This window comes from Patiria miniata, unplaced genomic scaffold (genome assembly GCF_015706575.1).
Source record: "Patiria miniata isolate m_02_andy unplaced genomic scaffold, ASM1570657v1 HiC_scaffold_4, whole genome shotgun sequence".
Classification (NCBI taxonomy): domain Eukaryota; kingdom Metazoa; phylum Echinodermata; class Asteroidea; order Valvatida; family Asterinidae; genus Patiria; species Patiria miniata.
The window spans coordinates 3573181-3596722 of record NW_024037071.1 but is presented as its reverse complement, the minus strand read 5'-3'; the positions used below and the strand labels follow the sequence as shown (position 1 = coordinate 3596722).

Here is a 23542-nt window from a genome sequence, read left to right as displayed (position 1 = left end):
TATGACCGGTGGCAGAACATTTTAATCCAACTAACCATTTTGGGAGGACATTATTTTCAGCCATGAATGGACGTAATGTGGCTCAAAGTCAGGCTTAAAGTCGCCCTCAGCTTCACGTTGTTAATGTGTGCTGGTAACGTGTGCGAGGAAAACCAAAGTGAACTGCAGTCACTTGAAAAGTAAAACATTGGTTTTGCACTTCAGTTAAATAGGATTTGTAAAATAATACAAGTATGAAAGTTGATATAACTCATAATAACTGTACCATATAGGGTGTGACATCCTGAGGAATCAATTTTCCAATTGAATTAATAAGCTTTTGAACATAAGATAAACGATGAGTCTCCCTTTGTTAAACAAACGTTTCACAAAAATCGGCGTGCGGTAAATATAATGAGTTTCAAAGCTACTATTCGTCTCGTCTATTTGCCACGCAAATGACGCAACAGTTGGTAACATGCCTGCCTTTAACTTGCCTTCCCTATTTTTTCACAAAGTCAAATAACTTCATGGTTCATACGTCTGAATTGACGGGACACTAAAGTGAAACCGAATGGACAATTGTGACATGATAAGTCAATGTCACGGGACTGAAAATTTAGTGTTGTTTGGTTTGCTAACTTTGTTGGCATATCGATCAAAGAAGGGCACAGCCGAGAAGATTGTGCTATTATGTACAGAGTCAGCACAAAATGCACTTAACTAGTTCCGTTTGCCTCTTGCTTGCTTGCTTTATACAAAGGACATTGAAGTTGACCTTTTTGAATTGGTTGTTCATATAGATATTTGAGCACCTGCATGACCATAAAATAATAAATAAAAAACCCACCAAAGTTAATAATTAGCCCTTTGTTTGATATGACGTCATAAACAGAATCGTATACATTTTAGCAATAAGGGCGTTGCAGTTGGGAATGCATATTCTTGCATGTCGTGCTGTTTGGGAGTAGCCACAGGAAACGAATTCGTTGTACCGACTGGTCGCCACAACTGAAAAGGTAGGTGCCTGATGGTCACTTTTAACGCAAGAATGAGACTAATGCTAGCAAATTGGGACAATAAATTCAGTATTTTTAAGGGTGACACCTATTATCATCCCCCCACCGTAATTATTTGTGACTTGTATTCGGTTTGCTGGCCTTCCAAGATCAACCGTAACCGATCCATTTTGGGGCATTTTACTATAATGGGCGTTGAGGCAGCTTGTGCAATGTTCAATGTCTCAAAACGACCAGATCCTATAAGTTGAATTTCAAATTTACCGAGCCTAATGACCAGCGGCGTATAGCCAGTAAAAAAAAACACCCGTCGCCCCCAGTCGCCCACCACCACTGGAAATTTGTTAGTCCTATAAGTGACCTTGGTTAACGGGTTTAACAGAAATTGGGCGCATGACCGCCACATCCAGCCCACAACTTGCCCCATTGGTGAGAACCCTGGCTACGCCGCTGCTCATGACTGATTGAGAGAGATATCACAGGCCGGAAACAACTCGCCCGAGCAGTTTCACATCGCCCGCGCTCGCGCGCTCGCACGCACGCAAGCAGCATCATCATCAAGCAAATCCTCCTTTAGAAGCTCCATGATTTTTTTTAAAACGAATTCCATATCAAACGTATGCAAGAAGCCATGTTTATTTTCATTTCACTGGAAGTATTATCTTTTGCGTATTTGCGGTAGAAGCTCCCTTTCTGATGTATTGTTAGTAAGCCTACCGTACCCCGGACGGACCCCCTTGTATTTATAAAAGTGTCAAATTATATCTGGTTTTTACTATACAGGGTTCATTGCCGTACGTGTGACAACAGTAAAGCTACAATTACACCATGAAGCTGTTACAGATCGCTCTTATGTGTGGCTTGATTGGTATGCTTTAAGCTTCTGCTCCTTTTTTCGTTTTGAAACCGAAAAGGGCAAATTAAAACAATCAAACTGACCTAGTCCTGACCCTTTTGATATTTTTCTGTCAAGTAAACTAAACAATCAAACTGACTTGGTCCTGACCCTTTTGATATTTTTTGATAAGTAAACTTATTATGGGTCATGTCTTTGAGATAAGAGTACTGTACCATGGCCATTTCAGGGGGTACTGACAGACATCGATGCAGGATTTGGCTTGGGGGGGGGGTCACAATTTTTGTTTCGAATTTTTTTAGAAGTTTAATTTTTTTCAAAAGAATTCCAAAACTGTTGGCCGCAGAACTTTATTTTTGGAAGGGGGGAGGGGAGGACGGACTATTTTGACATTGGTGGCGTCATTTACACCCCTATTATGCTCGAAAATCATCACGGTCACATCACGGGAGTAAAAACAAACAAATTGACAACCTCTGGGGGAAGCTCAAGCCCCCGAAAAAATTGACCTCGCACTTCCGAACTCGGTGCAGGCTACTCGTACAAAGATGAACATTTATTAAATTATTTTGTGGCGGTCATTTGGTAAAAACTTAAACTTAAATGGGAGACTAAAATGTCTTTTGTGAAATACAATTTTTGTTTAATAAACTTGAAGAACTTGTACTCATTTACAAACAAATCTAAAATAACCGTTGATAAGAACTGTATTCGAGCAAGCCCGACTAAATCTAGAATCCATCGGATGTAGTTAGGTAAATCTTCGCGTCGTTATCATGTTCGTGCTTACGCAAGTACGTGACGTGAAAACAAATGTGATCGAACAAGTAGACCTAGATACGAAAATGCCGGATGTGAAAGGTTGTAAGTAAAATTCATTTTTACCCATCTCCAACTGATTTCATGTTCTTCTTGTGGATTGCCACGATAACATTCCAACATGAATGTTTCTCGGGGGGTGATAACGGTTAGAAATCATTCCGTCACAAATTACAGCAAGAGAAAGGGAAATCAATGTCCATGAGGGTCACGGAGGGGTCCGCCAGCTCAAAGACAAAATGGCGTACTTTCAGGCTCTGTAACCTTGGAATCCTGTCTGTTTGTATTCCCAAAATGGCGCCGTTTTGGCACAGAAAGATGGTTATTTCTTTAGACACGGTCATTGCTTATACAACATAAATGATTCGTCTTGAAATGCCATGGGCTTGAGTCTATAAAACACTTATGTTATAGTTTTTCTGCATTTTTTGTTATGCAGGAGGTATCGTAGGCCTCCAATGTTTCTTCTGTACTGACGGATTAGGTGACACTTCCGTTGCCTGTCGGGATCCGTTCAATACATCCACCACTGATCCCACCGTTATAAGACAGCTTTGCGGAGTTGGAGCTTACTCTTGTAGTGTAAGTTTTCAAATACTATATTTCAGTAGCGTGTCTAGGTTTGGGGTGGGTTGGGTGGATGGAACATTGGTCTAACAGGGTTAAACTTCTGAGGGGGCACCTGGGGTGCATGCATTTTAACGGGGGGTGGTTGTGCACTGAAGGCATATTTCAACAGTGCAGTGTATACTTGTTCAATTCTAATGTTAACTTCGAGATTTTAAGAGGGTGGGGGTACCCGTGGGGCACGAACATCCGCTGGCTGCGAAGAGTCACTATCTCAAGAGATATAACATGTTAGTCGTGTTGGGCGAGATACCAATTGAAATAACTGTTATTGTTTGTGGCCCTTGTGGGCTTCCGTACGTGTGAAATAGTGAGCCATACCTGTCTGCTTGTTTGTTTTAAGTTTGTTTTGTTTATTTGGTTTTTCTTTTGCTATAGAAATCATACTTGAGTTCAGCTGATATGAGTTTCACGGTGAGAGGTTGTGTCGACAGTTCCCTTTGCCCGGCCACGGATGGGTGCACCTCGTCTGAATATCAAGGCAACGCTGCCACTGGCTGCTGCTGCACTACGGATTTCTGCAACGGAGCTGGGTCGATGTCGATGAATCTCCTCACCACTGCGGCTGTAGGCCTGGCTGCCTTATTCGCTCTGTACTAGTGAGTGAATCCACCACGAAGGATTTGTGGGGGGGCATCCCATTTAGAATTTGGCTTCCGTAGTCTGTAAAATATTGCTTTGATATTACTTTTGTTGCACAAGCAATCTTCATCTGGGCCTAGAAAAGCGCTGTTTTTCCCCTCAAAATGATTGAGCTTGAGTTTCAGTGTTTTAGAATGGAGCAGTACGGTATTCCCAGTGCAGAAAGAATTAAGAACTAAGATCCGTTAAATCATTTGAATGATAGGCTTTTTAGCCTGTTAGATTTTTAAAAATCCATAAGTTGCATTAGATTTTTTACAAATCCATAAGTTGCATATAGGCCTAGTTATGAAAATGTACTACGTGATTAGTGTACATGGGAGGTATGTAATGGCAAGTAGACCTACTCAAATCGGGCGATTTGAGTATGCCTAGGCCTAACGTACACTTTTAATTAGGCCGAACTTCCACTCCACAATTTATAGTCTCACGGGCATCACCGGAACACTTTGTGGGGTATCACCGCAATATTAGAGAGCCACACTCACGGACAGTAACGTGGCCAGAAAAAAAATCGTTTCAGGTCTGAAATTCTCTGAATAGCATCCGACACCCGACCGGAGGCGCTGTTCAAAGTAATATGGACTGTATAGGGCCTAAATGATCTGACAGTAGGTGGCGCTGTTCGTGGCTAGCGCCTCGATCGCATGCCCTGTCCAGCAGGTATTTTTTTTCGTTGAGTCGCCACCCTATCGTGTGGGGAGCAAGCGAGTGGCTTTCTGCTGAGAGTTTCAGTGGCGTAGCAAGGTCATTGAAAAGGGCACTTGCACATCCGTGCTGAAATGTACCCGGAACGGCCAATGGCACAAAAAGGCACGACTTCTTTTTAAAAGGGCACTTGTTCAGAAAAAAAGGGCACTTGTTAACAAAAAAGTGCACTCTTTAAAAAAAATGGGGGGGGGGGGAAGCGCTGGTGAAAAAAAGAGCATTTGAATGGAAAAGGGCAGTCTTTACAAAATATTGGGGGGTCCCCCTGGCTACGCCTGTGAGTTGACGACGGGTTTACAAAGATGGCGGCATCCGCGCATTGCATTGGTATGAAATCTAATCACCAGTCCGGGCCTTTCCTCCGGCGACGCCCGTGATCACTTTTTTTCTAAATTTATGCCATTCACAATGCATCAATGACAAGCAGTACTATTAGAATTTTACACTAGTGCAGTCTATTATAATAATCTTACAGGTAAATATTCTTCTTCTTATGATCAATAAACTGCTTTCGAATAGATTCATTTACTCTGACTTGTACAAGCTATGGGGTCACCTCAACTCTTGTTTAAAGGCCTATAGGATCATTTGCGTTTATCCCAAAGTAACTATCGAATCATTATCAAAATTGTACTTGGATTAAAGATCATGTACTGGTACTAAACGCCCAGTGAAATCATTCTGTCTGGCTTGCTGTCATTCAGAGGGAAATCAATTTAGAAATGAGCGTGATTTCCATCAATCAGTCATTTGACTGATTTTTGGAAATAAAGAGTGTTTTAGACGGAATCGTGTTTCGTGATCGGCTTGCGCATTTAATGTTTTCTTGAAAGGTGTGCTATCCACAAAAAAACTAACAGGTTAGATTTTGAACATTTTTCAGTTTGGAGTGGTGTTATTATTGGAAACGAACAAAATGCACGAAAAGCAAATGATCCTATATGCCTTTAAAGCCTTTCAGATTATTCAGCCACGTTATTCTTCTTCGGATATTACTGCATTCCATTACAGTTACTCTTAATACTCAGACTTTACCATTAATTATTAATTTAGTTTTAAGTAAATCGCAAAGGCAATTAATAAGTCAGGACTGAGACAAATACTATGACGTCTTGAAAGCATATAACTTTGGCATTTAAAAACAGGTCTGAAATTCTTGTTGTGATGATTGAAAAATGTGGTAATGGTCAAAATTGTAAGAGACAATTAACACGAAAAGTTGATCATAAAATGCAAACGGTGGCCTTAATATCATGAGTAATTTCAGAAGGAAAGACAAGAAGCAGGCGTAAAGAGCGCGTAACACAGGTTTTAATCGCAACCGTAATTTCAGGTCGACTAATCCACAAAATAAAATAGTTTTGGGTTCCATTGCCTTAGCACTGCACTCCCGCATTAAAAAAAAAGCATGTTGTACCAGTTAATACTCCATATAAACTTCAAGAGTGCAATGACTAACACATGCTTACTAGTGGACGGATATCCATTTTGTTCATAATTGTTTGTTACAGAGAATAAGATGAGGTTACACATGAATAAATGATGACCAAAAATATGCCAGAGTTTGTGATTTTTGACTGATTCCCGAAGCGTTCTCTTGTTATGTAAACCATTAAGATGTGGACGAGAGAGTGGGAAGTGGCGGAGAGGGGGAGTCCTATACGTGGACAGCAGCGGGGGGGGGGGGGGGGGGGGGGGGGAGGGGGAGGGGGGAGATGCCTCGCCTGTCGCCCTGTGCCCGCGAGTGCCCGCCACGCAAATACGTTCCAGCCGCACTTTCCACTGCGCATGTGCGACTCCTAGGGATAGGTCATGAGGGCTGCCGATTTTACACCGATGATGCGACTCAAAATATATTTTAGTATTTTATAGTTTATAGACCACTACATTTGGGAGCCGTTGTTATTGTATCACTGCTTCTTCAACCTCTGTCTATTTGTCGAAGAAATGTTTAAACATATTTTCTGAGAACGCAGAACAGTGATTTCATGAAAGAACCGTCTTGTCCCACGTGTCGTTTATTTACATTTAGGACCATTTTGTTTTCGACAAAAAAACCCACAATAATTGCAGAGGTTGCCCTGCCAGTCATACTTGTGCATAACGGTCGAGAGGATTATCAAGTATTCAGATTTGTCATAAAATTTGCTAGATGTTAAGGAAAAAAGGCACTTGCTAACAAAAGAAGGGCACTCTTTACAAATATTGGGGAGTAAGCGCTGGTGAAAAAAGGGATTTGACTGGAAAAGGGCAGTCTTTACAAAATATTGGGGGGGGGGGGGGTAAGGTCAGCTTAGGTTATTAGCACAATGAGCACCAACCCCAAAATCTCATGCTGACGGTTGGCCTGGGTCTAGTTGATTTGCACAAATAGGGTTGTATGAGTTCGCTGTTCGCGCTGTATGTTTGCACTGCTAACGCCAGCGAGTCCGATCCGGCGGCGAGAATTAATATTAGCCGCCAGGTGCCGTGCGAACGGCTAATAACGAACGCCTTGATCATGGCTATATTCCAGCATGACGCACTAACACTTTATCACTTAAGAATGTCACTATAATTATACAGTTTATGTTAATGCATAATACCTGCTATTGGTACCTTTGCGAGACATTTTGTCATTATTATACCTTATGGAGATACTGGACATTAGGGAGACATTTTAATGTCTCCCTTATGAGCTCCTAAATTAGAGGCAAAGTTTTATCGTCGAAAATAGGCGGCTAGATCGATTGCTCGTGGTCCAAAACTTGAATAGGCCCTATACTGAAATTCGTGGGGTACGATAAGGTAAAATTGGGGTTAGGTGACATTTAAAGATGGAAACAATTTATGCACAAGTCTATGCGAACGACCAGTTTCCCATACTTATCAAACGTATAGCAATTGATGACTCATCGCAATATTATAATTTTTTGAATTCCACATAGCAAACCCGCATCAAAGTCACACCCTGTCCCAGAATCATATAGGCCTAACTAGGCATCAGGACGTATAGGCTATAGCCACTGCTGCATGCATGTTCACGTAGTGCTGTTTGGGAGTCGCCATCGAAAACGGTTCTGAACACCGACTGATAGCCACGATTTTATAAGGTAGGTACCACATGGTTACCTCCACTGCAAGAATGAGACTAATGCTTGCAAACTGGAAATAATGAATATAGTAATTTTAAGGGTGACCTTGATTATCATTTGGTTTTCTTCGTAACTATTTGTGACTTGTATTCGATCTTCGCTTGCCCTCTACGATCAACCGTATTACCGCTCCAATTTGGGGCATTTTACCATGAGCGTTGACAGCTCCTTCAATGTCATAGGTCTATGTCTCGATAGATCATGAGAATACTGTAACATAATAAGTGTGTGACGGTCTGAAAGACATGTACATTCTCAAAACGACAAGATCCTCAAGCTGACTTTTAAGTTTACCGAGCCTCATGACCGCGATAGAGCGATATCACAGGCCAGAAACATGCCATATGAGAAGTTTCACATCGCCCGCGCACGCAAGCAGCATCGTCGTGCGGCACTCCCCCATTAAACCCCATGATGTTTCGTCGCAAAAATAGAAAATCGATTACGCTGAATGTCACAATTCCATACCAAGCTCATGCATTCAAAGATGTGCAAAAATCAATGTTTCTTTTTACTTCAATATATTATCTTTTGCGTATTTGTGGTTGAAGGTCCCTTTCTGATGTATTGTTGGTATTGTAGCATTTTTCGCCGGGAATTTTTGTGGTACGATCAAAAATAATAATATTAATTTACGGTTCTACAGTTTGCTTCAACTCGACACCATTAAATGTGAAATTATTGATAAAATCGTAATATCTCTAAGTAATAATTAAGATGACAATGATGAATGATTAAACTATTGAATAGGCCTAATCAAACCACAATGAACTATGTTGTTTAAGTGTACGTTGTACAAATATTGTCTTTTTCTGAGAGGGGAAAACAACTTGTTTTTCAATCTCGAAGAGCAACTCTCTGATGAATAATCCCTGCTAATGAAATATGATACAAACCAAAATGATCGGCATCTTTCTTTATATACACCGAAGCTAATGTAATACATCTGATAATAATCAAGCCACAATCAATTATGTGAGACAGGGTGTATAAAAAAAAAAGGAAACCCAGATGTTAAAATAAATTATTACAAATCTAATATTTTTTTTCAAATAAGGTTAAGATCATGTGAAGCATCTATGTGTCCTCCTTCCAATGACACACTGACTGTGTGTCTGTGGCCACGGATGACTGAGCATTCGTTGTTAGCCCGTCAAGGGTCAAAACCTGCACTGTGCCAAGTTTATGCGAAAGGGTTTTATTCTGGGCATGTGGAGCGATATCCTTTCCTTTAACACAATTCATTCAATTATTATTACACAGTGATTTGACCGTGTATATTGTTGATGTTAACACCTCATGGCCCAAATGCATGCATTCAACGTGGCCACCACCTCTTTTCACACAAAGCTCTGCACGAAGTCTAGTCCATTTCAACCTTTGCATAAAAAACCAGCCAGCAATCTCAGCCAGGTAAAACTTGGCGCGGTACAGGTTTTTTACCCTTGACAAAATAACAACGAATACTCACTCATCAGTGGCCACAGACACACAATTAAGTTATCATTGGAAAGAGGAAACATTGGCAATTCACAGCCATGACCTTTAATTTATTTTAAAATATTTATTAGATTTTTTTTATAATTTACATTTATATCTGGGTTTTCCTGTTTCTGGGTTTACCCCGTATAGGTCTATAGCTATACACAACATGTCCTATTTTGAGGATCATTTTTGTAGCAGTTCATTTTATTTTAGATGCCCCACCCCCAAAATCAAGTTATTCGTAACTTCATTGCGAAATTGATACCTGTTGATCTCTTTAATGTTCATGTATAGGAAGAGCAAATTAACGATTGGATCGCTAGCCGCCCCCTTCCCGATGACATTGTTTATGACAATATTATTCTCTAAATCTAAACTATCGTTTACGGTACATTGCTTGAACGGTTCATGACATGAAGTTTTCTTAGAAGCATATTTTGAGCAAGTTCCTACTCCATTTAAATGTAAACATACTATTTGACATTCCCTTTATTGAAAAGCGCACTTCTTTCAAATTTGTCCATGCTTTTCCAGACAACTGAGGGCGCTGTTGCAGTGGTGTCATTTTCAGAAAGACACTGTTCACTGGAAACATTTGTGACAAAAGTTTGCTCACGGGCTTATTGCCATGTACTGACACAACAAGGAATCACCAAAGACGAAAGACATGTGCAACAGCAAAATAGCCAACTTTCTGGCAACTTTGGGTGCCGAAGTAGCTGTAACATGGAGGTTTCTGCCTGAAATGAAATCAGATTTTTGCTCCCGAATATGGAAAGTGGCATAAGCATAAAAACTAAAAAGGCCCAAAATACCCTTGAAAATGGCAAAGCGAAAATTGAAAATAAGGTTAAATGGCACAATAAGGTGCATATTACTTTGCATGTGACCTTTAAGGACTTATATAGTGTCTAAACATTTTGTTTATGAAAGATAGCTGAAAAGAGTGTCTTAATGACTTGACTCTAATCGAAGTGTATGAAATTATTCTTGTTACCACCCAGGATTCATTGCCGTGTGATAACTACTTAGCTACATTTACACCATGAAGCTGTTACAGGTTGCTTTGATGTGTGGCTTGATTGGTAAGCTGACAGTTTCTGTTCCACCAGCTTTTATTTAAAAGCAAGAGGCAAATTAAGAAATGCTGAACAAACCACCTAAACCAAACCCTTTATACTCATTAATTTACAAACTAGAAGCACATCCCCTCCAAATTCGTACAAATCCAAACCCCCAAACCCCCACCCACCCACATTTCCTTTGAGAAAACATGATCGTATAGTGTAACCAACAATAACTATTCCTCGCTGATGTAAGCAAGGAATGCTCAATTTATTTTCGTACTTAAAATTGATTATGATAATGCGGAGATTAATATTGGCTATCAGGTCCTCATGTTTCATTCCCTTAAAATAATCCCACAAAATTGGCAGAAAGGGGCAAGTTCCCCCCTCCCCCGCTGGAAGCTCACCGGTTCTTCTCCCAAACGAAAAACCAACAGACCTACATATTGGACTCATTTACGCGTCTCGGAAAAAAAATATTACGTCCCGTTTTAGGTCAGACATTTAACAATTGACTACTGCAATGTGAGATATGACGTTTTGAACGCCCGAGGGGTGCATAGCACCCGAGGCAAAGCTATGCGTCCCGAGGGTGTTCAAAACGTCATATCCCACATCACAGCAGTCAACAATTGTTTTGTTATGCCTCTGTCTTGGATTCTTTGGCCTTTGAATAACACGAAAACAAACAGCAGTAAACACAACAATCATGGCAATCGAACGTCAACTCACATGCATGTTGCGTACCGTGCTCGAAACAGCTGGTCGTCTGCTAGTTCGCTGCTCCCACTCGTGTGTGAAAACATGGTGAAATTAGCGTGGGTACCAACGATACAAGCATCACACCGTACTACGTACCGTACGTACAAACTCACGGCACACTCACTGTGGGATATTACGTACGTGATATCCCACAGGAAGAGTGTGTCATGACTTTTTATAAACTTAACACGTGATCGTTCTAGACCAATGAAAATACAGTATTCAAGACAGAAGAATAATAATTGAATTTCTCGTTTTTATGTCTCTTGTTTTTTTGTTGTACAGGCGGTATCTTGGGGCTCGAATGTTGGAATTGTCTTAACGCAGCAGGCCTAGGTTCTGCTGCTTGCCACGATCCGTTCAACACATCTACCACTGATCCTGCGATCACAAAAACGACATGCACCACTGGATATGATACCTGTGCTGTGAGTAATTCTCATAAATAATTAACTTATTCAACACCTATTTTCGACGCATGTTTAATGACCAATATTTTAATACCATTAAATTAATTTATTGAAAAAAAATACTCAACAAGTAGGTGAAAATTGTTAATGTTGTCAAAAGTGGACACGCAATGTAGTGTACGGAACAGCCGCTCGCAAGCAAGCATTTATGATATTCTCGCAGATTCGGCGAGTATGTAAATTGACCTCCAGATTCTGACCATTCAGCGGGCGCCTTCTATCGGGTCGTCGGTAACCCGTTGTATACAACAACATGGCAGTCAATTGACCAATTGAATTTCTACTCGAAATGACGTCACAATTTTTAAATTGGCTGACGCTTAGGGTCGCATAACATTTGCATGCTCGGATATATCAGACGTTCGTACGTATAGTGTGGCTCTAGCACATGTGAACGCCTGATACCCAGACTAGGGCAATGTTCGTTTCACATCAAAGTGTTATAGGATTTTGGTGAACCACATTAAATGGTGAATATAGCCAGCTCGTGTGGGTTTTTTTTTCGAGCTGTAAGTTGTGTACAAAGCCGAGAACATGTTCAGGTCAGTGATTGGAGTCGAGGTGCACGCATATTGGGGTCGATGATGAAATACCTTTTCCATCTGTTTGTGGAATACCAGATCCTATTGTGCTCGGTAAGACAGTGAACCCTGGACTCGTAGCACACGGCTATAATACCATTGTCATGTTGCGGCCATCTTGATCCCCCCCCCCATTTAAATCAATGTAATCAAAGCGAGGCTGGAAGGACAAATAGTCTGGTTCCTTTTTGTACAACAAATAATCATCATTCAGTATTTTTATTGGATACAGGGGACATGACTGAAATGGTGGGAGCATGATAAAGGCACATTTACATGGAATGTCAACATCACGCGCGGCGCCGTGCGCGGCAGGCAACAAAATCAAGCCAATTAGGCCTACCAAGACTTAAATTTCCAATCTAAGCTGTATACGTATGGCCCTTATTCCTTGCGTCATTTCCATCAGTGGGAGTTGGTTTACTGTTAATAGTAGAATCATTGTTTGTGTGGTCCATACAGAAAATATTCTACGGTTCGGGAAATACCAGAGCTATGCTGAGACAATGCTACCTGGGTGCGGGTTGCCCCTCGCAGAATGGGTGCGCCTCAGGCTCCTACGAAGGCGAAACTGCGACATTCTGCTGCTGCAATGGGAATCTCTGCAACGGAGCTGGGTCGGTGTCGGTGAATCTCCTCACTACTGCGGCTGTATGCCTGGCTGCCTTATTCGCTCTGTACTAGTGAGTGAATCCACCAGGAAGGCCAGTGGTTATTGGGGTACGGTCCCGTTTAGAATTTAGCATCCGTAGCATGCTTTGCTAGTAGGCGTTTGTTGCACACGCATTCTTCATCTAGAAAGCGCTGTTTTTTCTCCTCAAAATTATTGAGCTTGAGTACCCGTGTTAGAATGGAGCATTCTCCGTGCAGAAAGAATTAAGAACTAAAGGTCGGTTAAATCATTTTGCTTCCCCCAAAAAGGTTAGATTTGAAAAATCCATAAGTGGCATACTGAAATGTGCTACGTGATTAGTGTACATGTGAGGTCTGACTGTAGGCCTATGTAATGTCAAGGTGGTCTACAAAGACAAAAAATCGGGCGATTTGAGTAGGCCTAACCAGTACACTTCTGTTCACAAATTTAGCAAAACTTTCCATTTATAGTCTGACGAGCATCACCGAAGCACTATAGTCGGGCTTGCTTGAATACAGTTCTAATCAACGGTCCTTTTATATTTGTTTGTAAATGAGAAATAGTCCTTCAGGTTTATTCAACAACAACAAAAAGCGCGAGTCCCAAAAGACATTTTAGTCTCCGTGTTTAACTTTCAGTTTTGACCCAATGACCGCCACAAAATTATTTCATAAATTTTAGTCTTCTTACGAGTGCTGCGAGTTCCACTAGTCCACATGTATTTTTAGATTTTAGGACGGTCAGGGGTCAATTTTAAGCACGATATTTCTCTTCCACGTCATGCAATGTTTCAGTTTCCATAAATCGACAGGCTAGTAACAATTTTACGAAGGCCTTTTCCGAGAGTGATTTTCTCAAGGAAGCGACGCACCCAAAATATTCGTCCAAACTCCAACTTTTACACGCTAATTTTCATATTCGAGGGTCCGGAAGCGCGCCACCAGGGGTCTATTCTCTGAATAGCATCTGACACCAGGAGGCGTTGTTCAAAGCGATTGGAACTGTAGGGCCTAAACGATCTGACACTAGGTGGCGCTGTTCATAGCTAATGCCCTATCCGGCATGTACTTCTTCTGTTATCCGCCACCCTACCGTGGGTGCAATTCGCAAGCGGGTGGCTTTCTGCTGAGAGTTGACGACGCGTTCACAAAGATGGCGGTATCCGTGAAACGGTCTAAAATCTAGTCACCTGACCCCTCCGGCGATGTTCGTGATCACTTCTTCTTAGTTGAGTCTTAAGTTACGTATTATGCAAGTCACTAGGCCTATGCATCAGTGAGAAGCAATACAATTTGTATTTTACACTAGTGAAGTCTAGTATTATAATATTCTCGTAAGTAAATATTCTTCTTCCTATGATCTAACTGCTTTTGTATAGATTCATTTACTCTGACTTGTACAAGCAATCACATCACCTCTTGTTTAAAGTCCTTTATAGGATCATTCGCGTTCATCCCAATGTAACTATCGAATTATTATCAAACATGTACTTGGATTAAAGATCATGTACTGGTACTAAACGCCCAGTGAAATCATTCCGTCTGGCTTGCTGTCATTTAAAGGAAATCAATTTAGAAGTGAGCGTGATTTCCAACAATCAGTCAATTGACTGATTTTTGGAAATAGTGAGTGCTGTGGACGAAATCACGTTTCGTGATCAAAAGGTTGTACACAGCATTCACTGTTTTTTCGAAAGGTGTACTCTCCACACAAACTAACAGGTTAGGATTTAAGAATTCTTCATTTTGGAGTGGTGTTATGCTTGGAAACAACAAAATGCATGAAAAGCAAATGATCATATGCCTTTAAAGCCTTCCAAATTATTCAGCCAAGTTATTCTGCTTATACTACTGTTTTCCATCGCATTTATTCTTAATACTCAGACTTTACTATTAATGATTAGTTTAGTTTAAAATTCGTAAAAGCAATTTAATGGATCAAGGCTGAGAATCTTAAATCCTATGAAGTCTTGAAGAAATGTATAACCATAAGAAGAGGTCTGAATTCATTGTGTAATCATTGCCAAGTGTTGTAGGACTAATGGTCAAACGTCCTGAGACATTGACACGATTATTTTGATCATGAAACGAAAAGATCGGATGACTATTGAGACTCGTACCAAGATCAATGTACCGAAAGAAGTTGATATTGTTCTTTACCATTAATTTCAGGTGGGGGATACCGGGTTGCGGTTATATTTACTTAATCACAAAATACAGTTTTGGGACACATTTAGAGTGATTTGCATTGTAACAATGCGATTGTATCGAACAATAATTTTAGGTTTTTATTGTCTTTGCTCTTCCGCATATACAAAATTGTTTTAACGGTTAATATTAAACTCGTGTAAACTTCAACATTGACTTACACATTGTGTTACTTTATACACAACCAGTATATTTTTTTTCGCATTTATGTACAGAGAACAATGTTACACATGAATAAATGATGACCGGGGGAAAATATACCAGATTTTGTGATTTTTGAATGATTTCCGAAGTGTTCTTTTGTTATTTTAATCATAATGGAGAGGAGAGTTGGAATTAGCCGAGGGATGCGAATGGTGAGATGTCGTGCATTAAGGATCACTGTAGTGTTATTGCTAAACATCATTTGCATTTATCCCAAAAGTATAGCTACCGAACTATTTTCAAAAAGCTCACTAAGATTAAAGATTGTATACTGCATGTGCATGGTGCTAAACACCCTATGACATTATTCCGTGTGGCTTAATGTAGTAGAAGAAAGCAAGAAATGTAGGTGATTTCCAACGCTCAGATATTTTTGGAATGATTTTTTTTAAGTAAAACGTTATGTAGACGAAATCGTGTTTCGTGATCAAAATACTGTGTATAGGTTTTCCCTGTTTTCTCGACACGTGTAATATCCACTGAGCTGAAACTTCAACAGGTTATGTTTTGAACATTCTTCTTTCGAGTTTAAGTAGTGGGGTTATTGGGAACGAACAAATTGCATAGGTCCTACAGCAAATTTGGATCCTAAATATGCCTTCAAGTTTTTTTTTTTTTTACATTCTTTGTCTAACGGCGGCTTGAAATATTAAATACTGGCTTATTATAATAGCAATTGTGGATAAGCCTAATTCGGAAGTCTTACGTAGAAACTGCCTTTTCACATTTTTATAATTTTTACATGAAGATAAAGAGGTTCAAACGCTTCGGAGCAGGATTTCAAAGGCGTGGAGTTTTTTCAGAAAAAATTAAAAAGCTTAATTGTATCTGATACAAGAATACGCTCCCATGAAATGTTTACGTCTGGGTGTATTTACGTTTAGCATGTTTACTTCGTGTTTATGAAACATCTATGCATCGTGACCCCGTGCTCGGGTCAACTGGAAACACTATAGTGTATTCTATCAGACAACTCGTCGTGTTTAACTTGAATCAAACAGGAACACATCATAATACATGTAGTGGCAATACCCGAGATGTATATACGGGGTTGGGTAGCCTAGGGCATTGTCGGGGTAAACTAACGGTGATATTTGTCTTTACACAGCGTGTTTACGTGTTTACACTTGGCGGGCAGACGGGCATATGATACGGGGGGTAAGTCGATGGTGGTCCGTGGTCCGGTACACACCGGGCTAATGTTTACGGCAAACTACTCGGGTTTGTAGCCCCGACAATCAAAGAAACTTTGGCTTGGCCTCGGCGGTTGTGTTTCAGAAACAATATCTGTGGCAATTCCACTCCCGACAAAAGCGGATTGAAACTTGAACTTCAACTTGACTTGGTGGTACCATACACGGTTGTATTCCGGTCAAGTCTGACATTGAAACCGTTTTATGTTGCTTGTGAAAAATTGCAAACATAGAACAAAGTATCGCCTCTTCAGGGGCGGATTTAGCTTTCATGAAACGGGGGGGGGGGGGGGCAAACGTTTTGATACGAAGGGGTGGTTGAGTAAAGGCGTGCCGGGGAGGGCGGTGGAGGGGCGTGACAATTTTGAAATCTACGATGCCTTCTGCATTCTAAGGCAATTTGAAAATAAATTTACGAACTTTAGCATTCTATTCATTATTTGTGGCCCTATTTTACAACTTAGTATCTTAAAATAGTCAGCGGATGAAGGGGGGGGGGGGCTGCAACCCCCGTTATTACTTTTTGGTTTCAATTTGTCCAACCCAATAAGTGGCTCTTTGTAGAGCACAATAGCTCCGGTCGTACAAAAGTTATCGGGCCCTTTTCTAAATTTGGTACTACCAATTAACGCAGATTTCCGCCTCTCTGGCTAGCAACAAAAGGTACTATCCGTAACAGTTTTCTGTCGCACTTTCATGATATTTTATATGATTTTTGCGCTGATTATTGAGAGCGATTATTGTCATTAGCTTGACAACTGTACCGTGTGCTAATTACCCAGTTAAAGGGAATGTACAACATTTGTTTTTGCTGCAATTTTCAGAAATAAATGGATTTGGAGGATTGGTATGTTATAGAAAATATTGTTAGACTGACTTAATTCACGTTTTGGGCTTGTAGATGCTGGAAAAACTAAGAAAACCCATCATATGCTTGTAGTCTGGTTCCCTGACCCCACTTAAGATGAAACGGAGCAATTAATACACTTTGGGGAATATTGTAAGGTCAGAGAATAAGTTTAGCAGGCTTGTACCCCTTCACAGGTGTGTAATCAATTGCAAAGAAAAGTCAATATAACTAAGTGTGAAAAAATAGGAACAGTTTTTGAAAAAAAGCCAGTTTTCTCCAACGCTAGTCGGCCGACTAGCGTTGGAAAAATACAGTTTTTCTTGAAAATGTCAGCACACCAGGAGCCACGATTTTAAAGGATGCTTTAGACTATCATTCCCTAACAATTCAGTAAGGTATTACGTGATAATTTGATCATTTCGTTCTTTGATGTTTGCAAATGTTGTATCTTCACTTTAATGATTAAGATCACGAAAACATGGCTCAAGGTTGGGGAAGTTTCCCCCTTGATGATCGACTCCCCTCTCGCTTCAAGCCCGGCAACAAACGCTATCTCGGGCCTGATTTTGTAATCTCAATTTGCCAAGCCTCCTATTTCGAACTGCCGTTGTTTACCAAACTCATCTCGCTATCTGCCAAATGAAGCATAAACTGACAACAGATTCCTCCATGCGCTTCATCGCAAGATCGAGTGGGTTAATATGGGTCCAATTCCATACACGTTTCACAGATGGTACACAAAGTACAAGTTCATTGTATAACGCTTGGATCGTCCTTCTTTTTACAAATTCTAGTGCCTCAACCATGGAACCCTCTAGGTTATGAGAGCAAATGATTGGGCTCGGCATGGCAATTCTGGGCCTATATGGCTGCATACCATATGTAAATCCCCATAGACACCAAGGATAAATATGCCCCCCCCCCCTCCTTTCAAAACATAGTATCACAAACTCCAAGATGTTAAAGACGTACATCAAACGAAAGTGTGATTATTTACCCTTTCTCACTTTCTGTTCATTTTTTTGCGGGGTTTACCGATGCGGTTGATTTTTTCCTCCAAGGAAGGCCACCCTCAAAAAACAGTCCTAAAGTTCATCGCCATTTTGAAAATGATCAATCCATCTATTGCAAAATAGAGAGACTTTCCGGTCAAATTTCATCCAAATTTTCCCTGTAAATTAAAGCTTTATAGTCCGGACTATATCTTGGACCCTTAATGTTTATACGTCTGCAACCATATTTTTACTGATGACCACTCGTCTGATATCATCAGACATTTTATGATGCGGCACTGCTGATGATACGACCATCAGACTAATCGTGTTTGACAAACATCAAGGTTTGATTATAACCGTACACCAAACAGCACCCTGTGTAATTAACAACCTCAACCATGTTATAGGTACAGCAATGCAGTAAGGTTGTTTTGGTCAACTATATCAAGTTTCCCGGTAGCTCTATGGTTTCTGCCATGCACACGGGGATCGCGTAATTCAGACGGGTCGAGACGCCAGAAAGGCCCGACCATGGCAACTAATCCCGGGGTGTGCCAGCTCAGATCATGGAGAAATAATTCTCATGCTCAGATATTCCCCTCATTTTTAAAAAAAAATTTGGGGGGGGGTTAGATCTACCACGGTGGTATAGCGGGGGCAGCTTGCACAGTTTCAATTTAAAGATTATATTTGCAACAGCTGTAGTCAAATTTGATTGAAAAAAATAATTGCAAAATTTGACTCACAGATGGGTCAAAAATCAGTTAAAATGGCTTATTATTCCGAAATTTGTCATTTTGTTAGCTTAACAAAAGTTATGAACTCTCCAATGAGACATTGAACGAAAATAATGGTGCACGCTTATTTATGGGTGTTTTTCAATTCATCCTTTCGTTTAGGTATACATTATTGTGCATACAATTTGAACGTTGTGATGACGTCATCAATTATTAAATTACAAGCGAGTTTAGTTTAAAAAAACTGACCGATTTGTTTCAACGACAACTCATACGAAATGAAGAATCATGTTCACACTTGTGCTCTCTAAATTGTGAAGAGAGTGAAAATTCACTCCATTCGAGTGAAGATTCACTCCCATCACAGTCGGAAACTAGGGACTAGACGTTTTAGAGTGAAATTTCTTCAATCGTAAAGATCGAGGTTTCACTCGAGCTTCGACTGAAGTGGTTCATGTCAATCGAAAATGAGAGTGATTTTCACTCTAAAACGTCTAGTCCCTAATTTCACTCTTTGGAATTTAGAGAGTGATCTGAGAAAAAAATGCCTTGATGAACATTTTTGGTTATGTCGCTTGAAGTATACTCCCTGAGTTAACGGAAAGTGAGTTAAAATTAGGTGAGTTCAAAATACCTAATTCCAACGCTAATTTGAATTTTCTTTTGATAAGGCCAAAAAAAAAAATAGTTCTGCTTCCGATTACATGGCATTCGGAAATAGGGTAGGTAGGTAGGTAATTTTTTTTTTGCCAATTTTTTTTTGTGCACGATCATATTGAGGCGTCTGCGTGTAGTCAAGGGTAAAAGGTATAAAGTGATGGTTTTGGGTGTTTTTTTTCTCATTTTTCCAATAAAACAAATTAGGGTAGGGGCTGTCAGAATAGGGTAGGTAGGGAAACCGAAGCAGAACTATTTTTTTGGGCCTAACTTAGCGTAAGTTAGCGCGGACCAATTAATATTCTTTCGCTCAATGTCCCATTGGAGAGTTTATGACTTTAAAATCAATTCAATAATACCCGTGAGAGATAAGCCTACAACTATTTTGACTGATTTTTCACCACCATCTGCGCGTAGTCAACCAACTGAAGTCCATCAGAGACCGCGCCAGTGGGGCGGTATTGGTGTGCAGGCATATAGGGTGCAGGTTCCACTGAGACGCGACGAGTCTGTCTCGTGGAACAAACCGGGGTGTAGCCTCCATGAACTATGAAAATATACAAGTTGTAATGGGGTGAAACTCTACCCCAGTCGCCAGTCAAACTGACTGACGGGTCCTTTATAAGGGATTATTATATACGGCTGCGAAAAACAAGAAAAAAGGAACGAGAACGCGTAAGCAGTTTTGTTTTATAGTTAAAAGGCTTTAATAGAGAGCTTACTTTTTAAAAGACATTTAAAATTGTATTACTCGAGATGAGGGGAAAACCTGATAAGCAACCAAAATACGAGAACTTAAATTGAGAAACTCCCCCCCCCCCCAAGAAAAAGTGGTTAATTTAATTTCGGAGCCGAAGCACCCGTGGTCTCCTTTGTGGGAGGAATTTAAAATATATATAGTTGTTTTTTTAGAGCCTCAGACTTTGAATCTGATCTAAAATTCATTAATCGAAGTGCATTTGTGAAATATAAAAGTTTTAAGACGGAAAATGAATCATGTTATGAGTTCATAAAAAGGCCTTAGTGATTTCTTGATATTTAAACACTAAATTTGTATTTAAGGTTCTACTGTGAGCAAGAAACTGCAAATACAATTTGTTTCTCTTCAATTCGTCGTTTTTAGTGTCTGTCAGTAGATACAATGAAACTTTAACGTTGAAATGACCTTGTAATCACCTTATAAAGCATACAAAAAAAGGGCGACAGAGATTTTATAAATACATGTACTTTATTTTAATGATACCGCATAGCTTATATCTTTTGTATTGTAAATATACAAAACAAGTCTGAGTATAAACACAAAGAGACCAGATAGTTAGATATTCCATTTATTTACAATATCGATAACGTGGGACAAGTATTCCGCAATCTGAAGTCATTAACGTTTATCGAGACAATGTTGTGTCTAGCAACAGAACTATTATCACAATACACACGCCATTTGGATGTTTGCCGATACCAATGTCCCATGAGAGGCTACGCACACCGAAGGAGGAATGCAGACGCGCAATGACGTAGAAAGTAATCGGACAGATGTGATTGGTCAGTGAAGTGCGTGCGGGATAACTTCGGCAGAGAACTGGTCTGTGATTGGCTGGTCGGCTACCTGCAGCGTGAGTGCCCGCGTGGATGCTGCAGTGTATCGGGTTTAATTAAAATAGCGAACACCTGAAGCAATTTTAAGCAAAACTCGGTTAGGTACTTGAAATATCTACCGACTTTGCAATAAATGCATTGAAGTTGAGAACCTCCTGTATTAACTTCTTGTTATGACGGAAGTGCAGAGGGAATTATAGTCATAATGCACCCTGCATTTCACAGTATGTACCCCTCTGTCGGTATGCAGCAACAAGCCATGGCTACGGGCTACCTCACGGGGTCTGCATTTGATTACAACACTTATCCCCGTCGTCAACCCGTGTGGCTCGGGGGTACGTCCGCCGCCTTCACGGCCAACCCGCCGGCGTACAGTCTGGGCTCGCCGCGGCCTGCTGCGCCGTCCCCGTACATGACACCACCAGCGTGCGGTGCTAGTTACCACCAGCTCCCCACGTCGCCTCATCACGGCCCGTCAGTCGGCGCGGCGCATCAGTACTACCCATCGCCGGGGTTCCCCTCCACGGACTTCGGCTGGTTATCCCTGTCCACGCAGCACGAGCTCTACCAGATGGTCAGACCGCCATATTCCTACTCGGCACTCATCGCCATGTCCATCCAGTCCGCCTCTGAACGGAAGATCACCCTCAGCGGCATCTACAAATACGTGGCCGAGAACTTCCCCTTCTACAAGAAGTCCAAGGCCGGCTGGCAGAACTCGATTCGTCACAACTTGTCGCTCAACGATTGCTTCCTGAAGGTGACCCGGGCAGACAACGATCCTGGCAAGGGGCACTACTGGACCCTTGATCCCAACTGCGAGAAGATGTTCGACAACGGCAACTTTCGCAGGAAGCGAAAACGCCGAGAAAACAACAGTAAGGCCGACAGTCAGGAACTTCACAAGAACTCCAAATTGTCCACACTCGCTGACGATGCTCTGATGACCGGTTCCGCCGGTTTGACGAAGCTGTCTGCCTCCTCGCCTGCCGCTACTCCTCCGGGGTATCCCTTCCCGAACCCGCTGGGACATGGTGAGATCGCTGACCCACTACCGGACCACAAGCCGTGTCTCTACCAGTCCGCGAAGAGCGATAACCTCCTGGCGTCTTTTGCGGCATTCGCCAACAAACAGTTTGCCGAGTTCGAGCAGCAGGCAGGAGACGGCAGCAAGGCGGGGACCGAGACGCTTGTGACGACGGCAGCGGGCCGGGATCGGTTTAAGCCGGCCTGCGATAGGGCCGTCCCGTCCGGTGACTCCACCGGCGGGTCGGGACAAGGGAACGGCGCACAAGGTGCTTCACGTTATGGGTTCAGTGTCCGAAGCCTGCTTGCATACCCGCACCACAACATGGCAGACTGAGGAAGGATTAACAAACTGCAAGCTCCGGAGGAATGTACATTTTTAAACAGTTACTTTGAACATTTTCTAATATTATGTTCTGGGTTGTACGAAAGTACGAAACCTAGGGAAGATTGATTTCTTCAACAGTTAACTTTTGCCGAATGAAAAAAACTCATCCCGGCCGGGCATTTTACTTCATCTTACTCGGTTGTGATTCCGATGACGTCACTCGAAAGAAAACGTTTCAAAGCTTAAAGGTAGATAGAATCATTTGCATTCTGTGCATTTTTTGTTCGTTTGATTCCGATAACGTCACTCGAAAAATCGAAAGTTTCAAAGTTAAAACAGGTACATCTTTTTTGTGCACTGTTTTTTCGTTTGAAGCAACAAAATTGGTAAATCGTTTGTAGGGTGCATAACAATTAACCTGTTTTAAAAAAAAAATGTCCGCGGAAGATACTATATATTTTTAATAAAAATTGCTACAACAACTCGGGGCTTAAATGCTTACTAGCAATGAAATTTGTCATATTTGTTCAATTTCCATGTCTTGTATCACGCCCTTTGGAGTCAGCGGGATATTTAAGTAGGCCGAACAAGCACGTTGCTGCACGTAAGGATATTTCCAACACATGTACTAGAAATAAAGTATCATTCATTGGGTTCGGCGGAAACCTGGACGTCTAAAGTTTGCTGCCTGTTCACATCCGATAACTTAATATTGGTGGTATACCTGTAAATAAATGCATTGCAAAATGTCCACCTATGAAATTATGAAGATTTTTTACGTTTGTCTGTCATTTGTCTGAATTAAATGCTGGCATTGAGCCATGGCGTCTTCGCCGTACTACTTTTCTTTTCCAATAAATGCACAAGTTAAATGAAGGTATAGGTGGGGGCCGGCTGACGTCATCATCCGATGAAAACATCTACATGTATTCATTTGCCCACCAGTTTTCATCGGTTGCTATGTGT

At 41.1% G+C, this 23542-nt stretch overlaps 3 protein-coding genes across 3 annotated transcripts; all 3 read left to right on the top strand.

The window, feature by feature from the left end:
• Nucleotides 1-888: 888 nt before the first annotated feature.
• LOC119739649 lies at nucleotides 889-4769 on the top strand. The gene is made up of 4 exons (XM_038214658.1): nucleotides 889-998; nucleotides 1782-1866; nucleotides 3113-3255; nucleotides 3679-4769. Exons 2-4 carry the CDS (start codon nucleotides 1827-1829, stop codon nucleotides 3898-3900), a joined length of 405 nt encoding a protein of 134 aa, XP_038070586.1. The 5' UTR covers nucleotides 889-998; nucleotides 1782-1826; the 3' UTR covers nucleotides 3901-4769.
• A 2856-nt stretch (nucleotides 4770-7625) lies between these two features.
• Nucleotides 7626-14329, top strand: LOC119739599. The gene is made up of 4 exons (XM_038214582.1): nucleotides 7626-7742; nucleotides 10274-10354; nucleotides 11384-11526; nucleotides 12612-14329. Exons 2-4 carry the CDS (start codon nucleotides 10315-10317, stop codon nucleotides 12831-12833), a joined length of 405 nt encoding a protein of 134 aa, XP_038070510.1. The 5' UTR covers nucleotides 7626-7742; nucleotides 10274-10314; the 3' UTR covers nucleotides 12834-14329.
• Nucleotides 14330-21293: 6964 nt separating this feature from the next.
• Nucleotides 21294-23328, top strand: LOC119739673 (forkhead box protein I1-like). Its single transcript, XM_038214686.1, has one exon. The coding sequence runs from the start codon at nucleotides 21428-21430 to the stop codon at nucleotides 22583-22585; it is 1158 nt and encodes a 385-aa protein (XP_038070614.1). The 5' UTR covers nucleotides 21294-21427; the 3' UTR covers nucleotides 22586-23328.
• The last annotated feature ends 214 nt before the right edge of the window (nucleotides 23329-23542 follow it).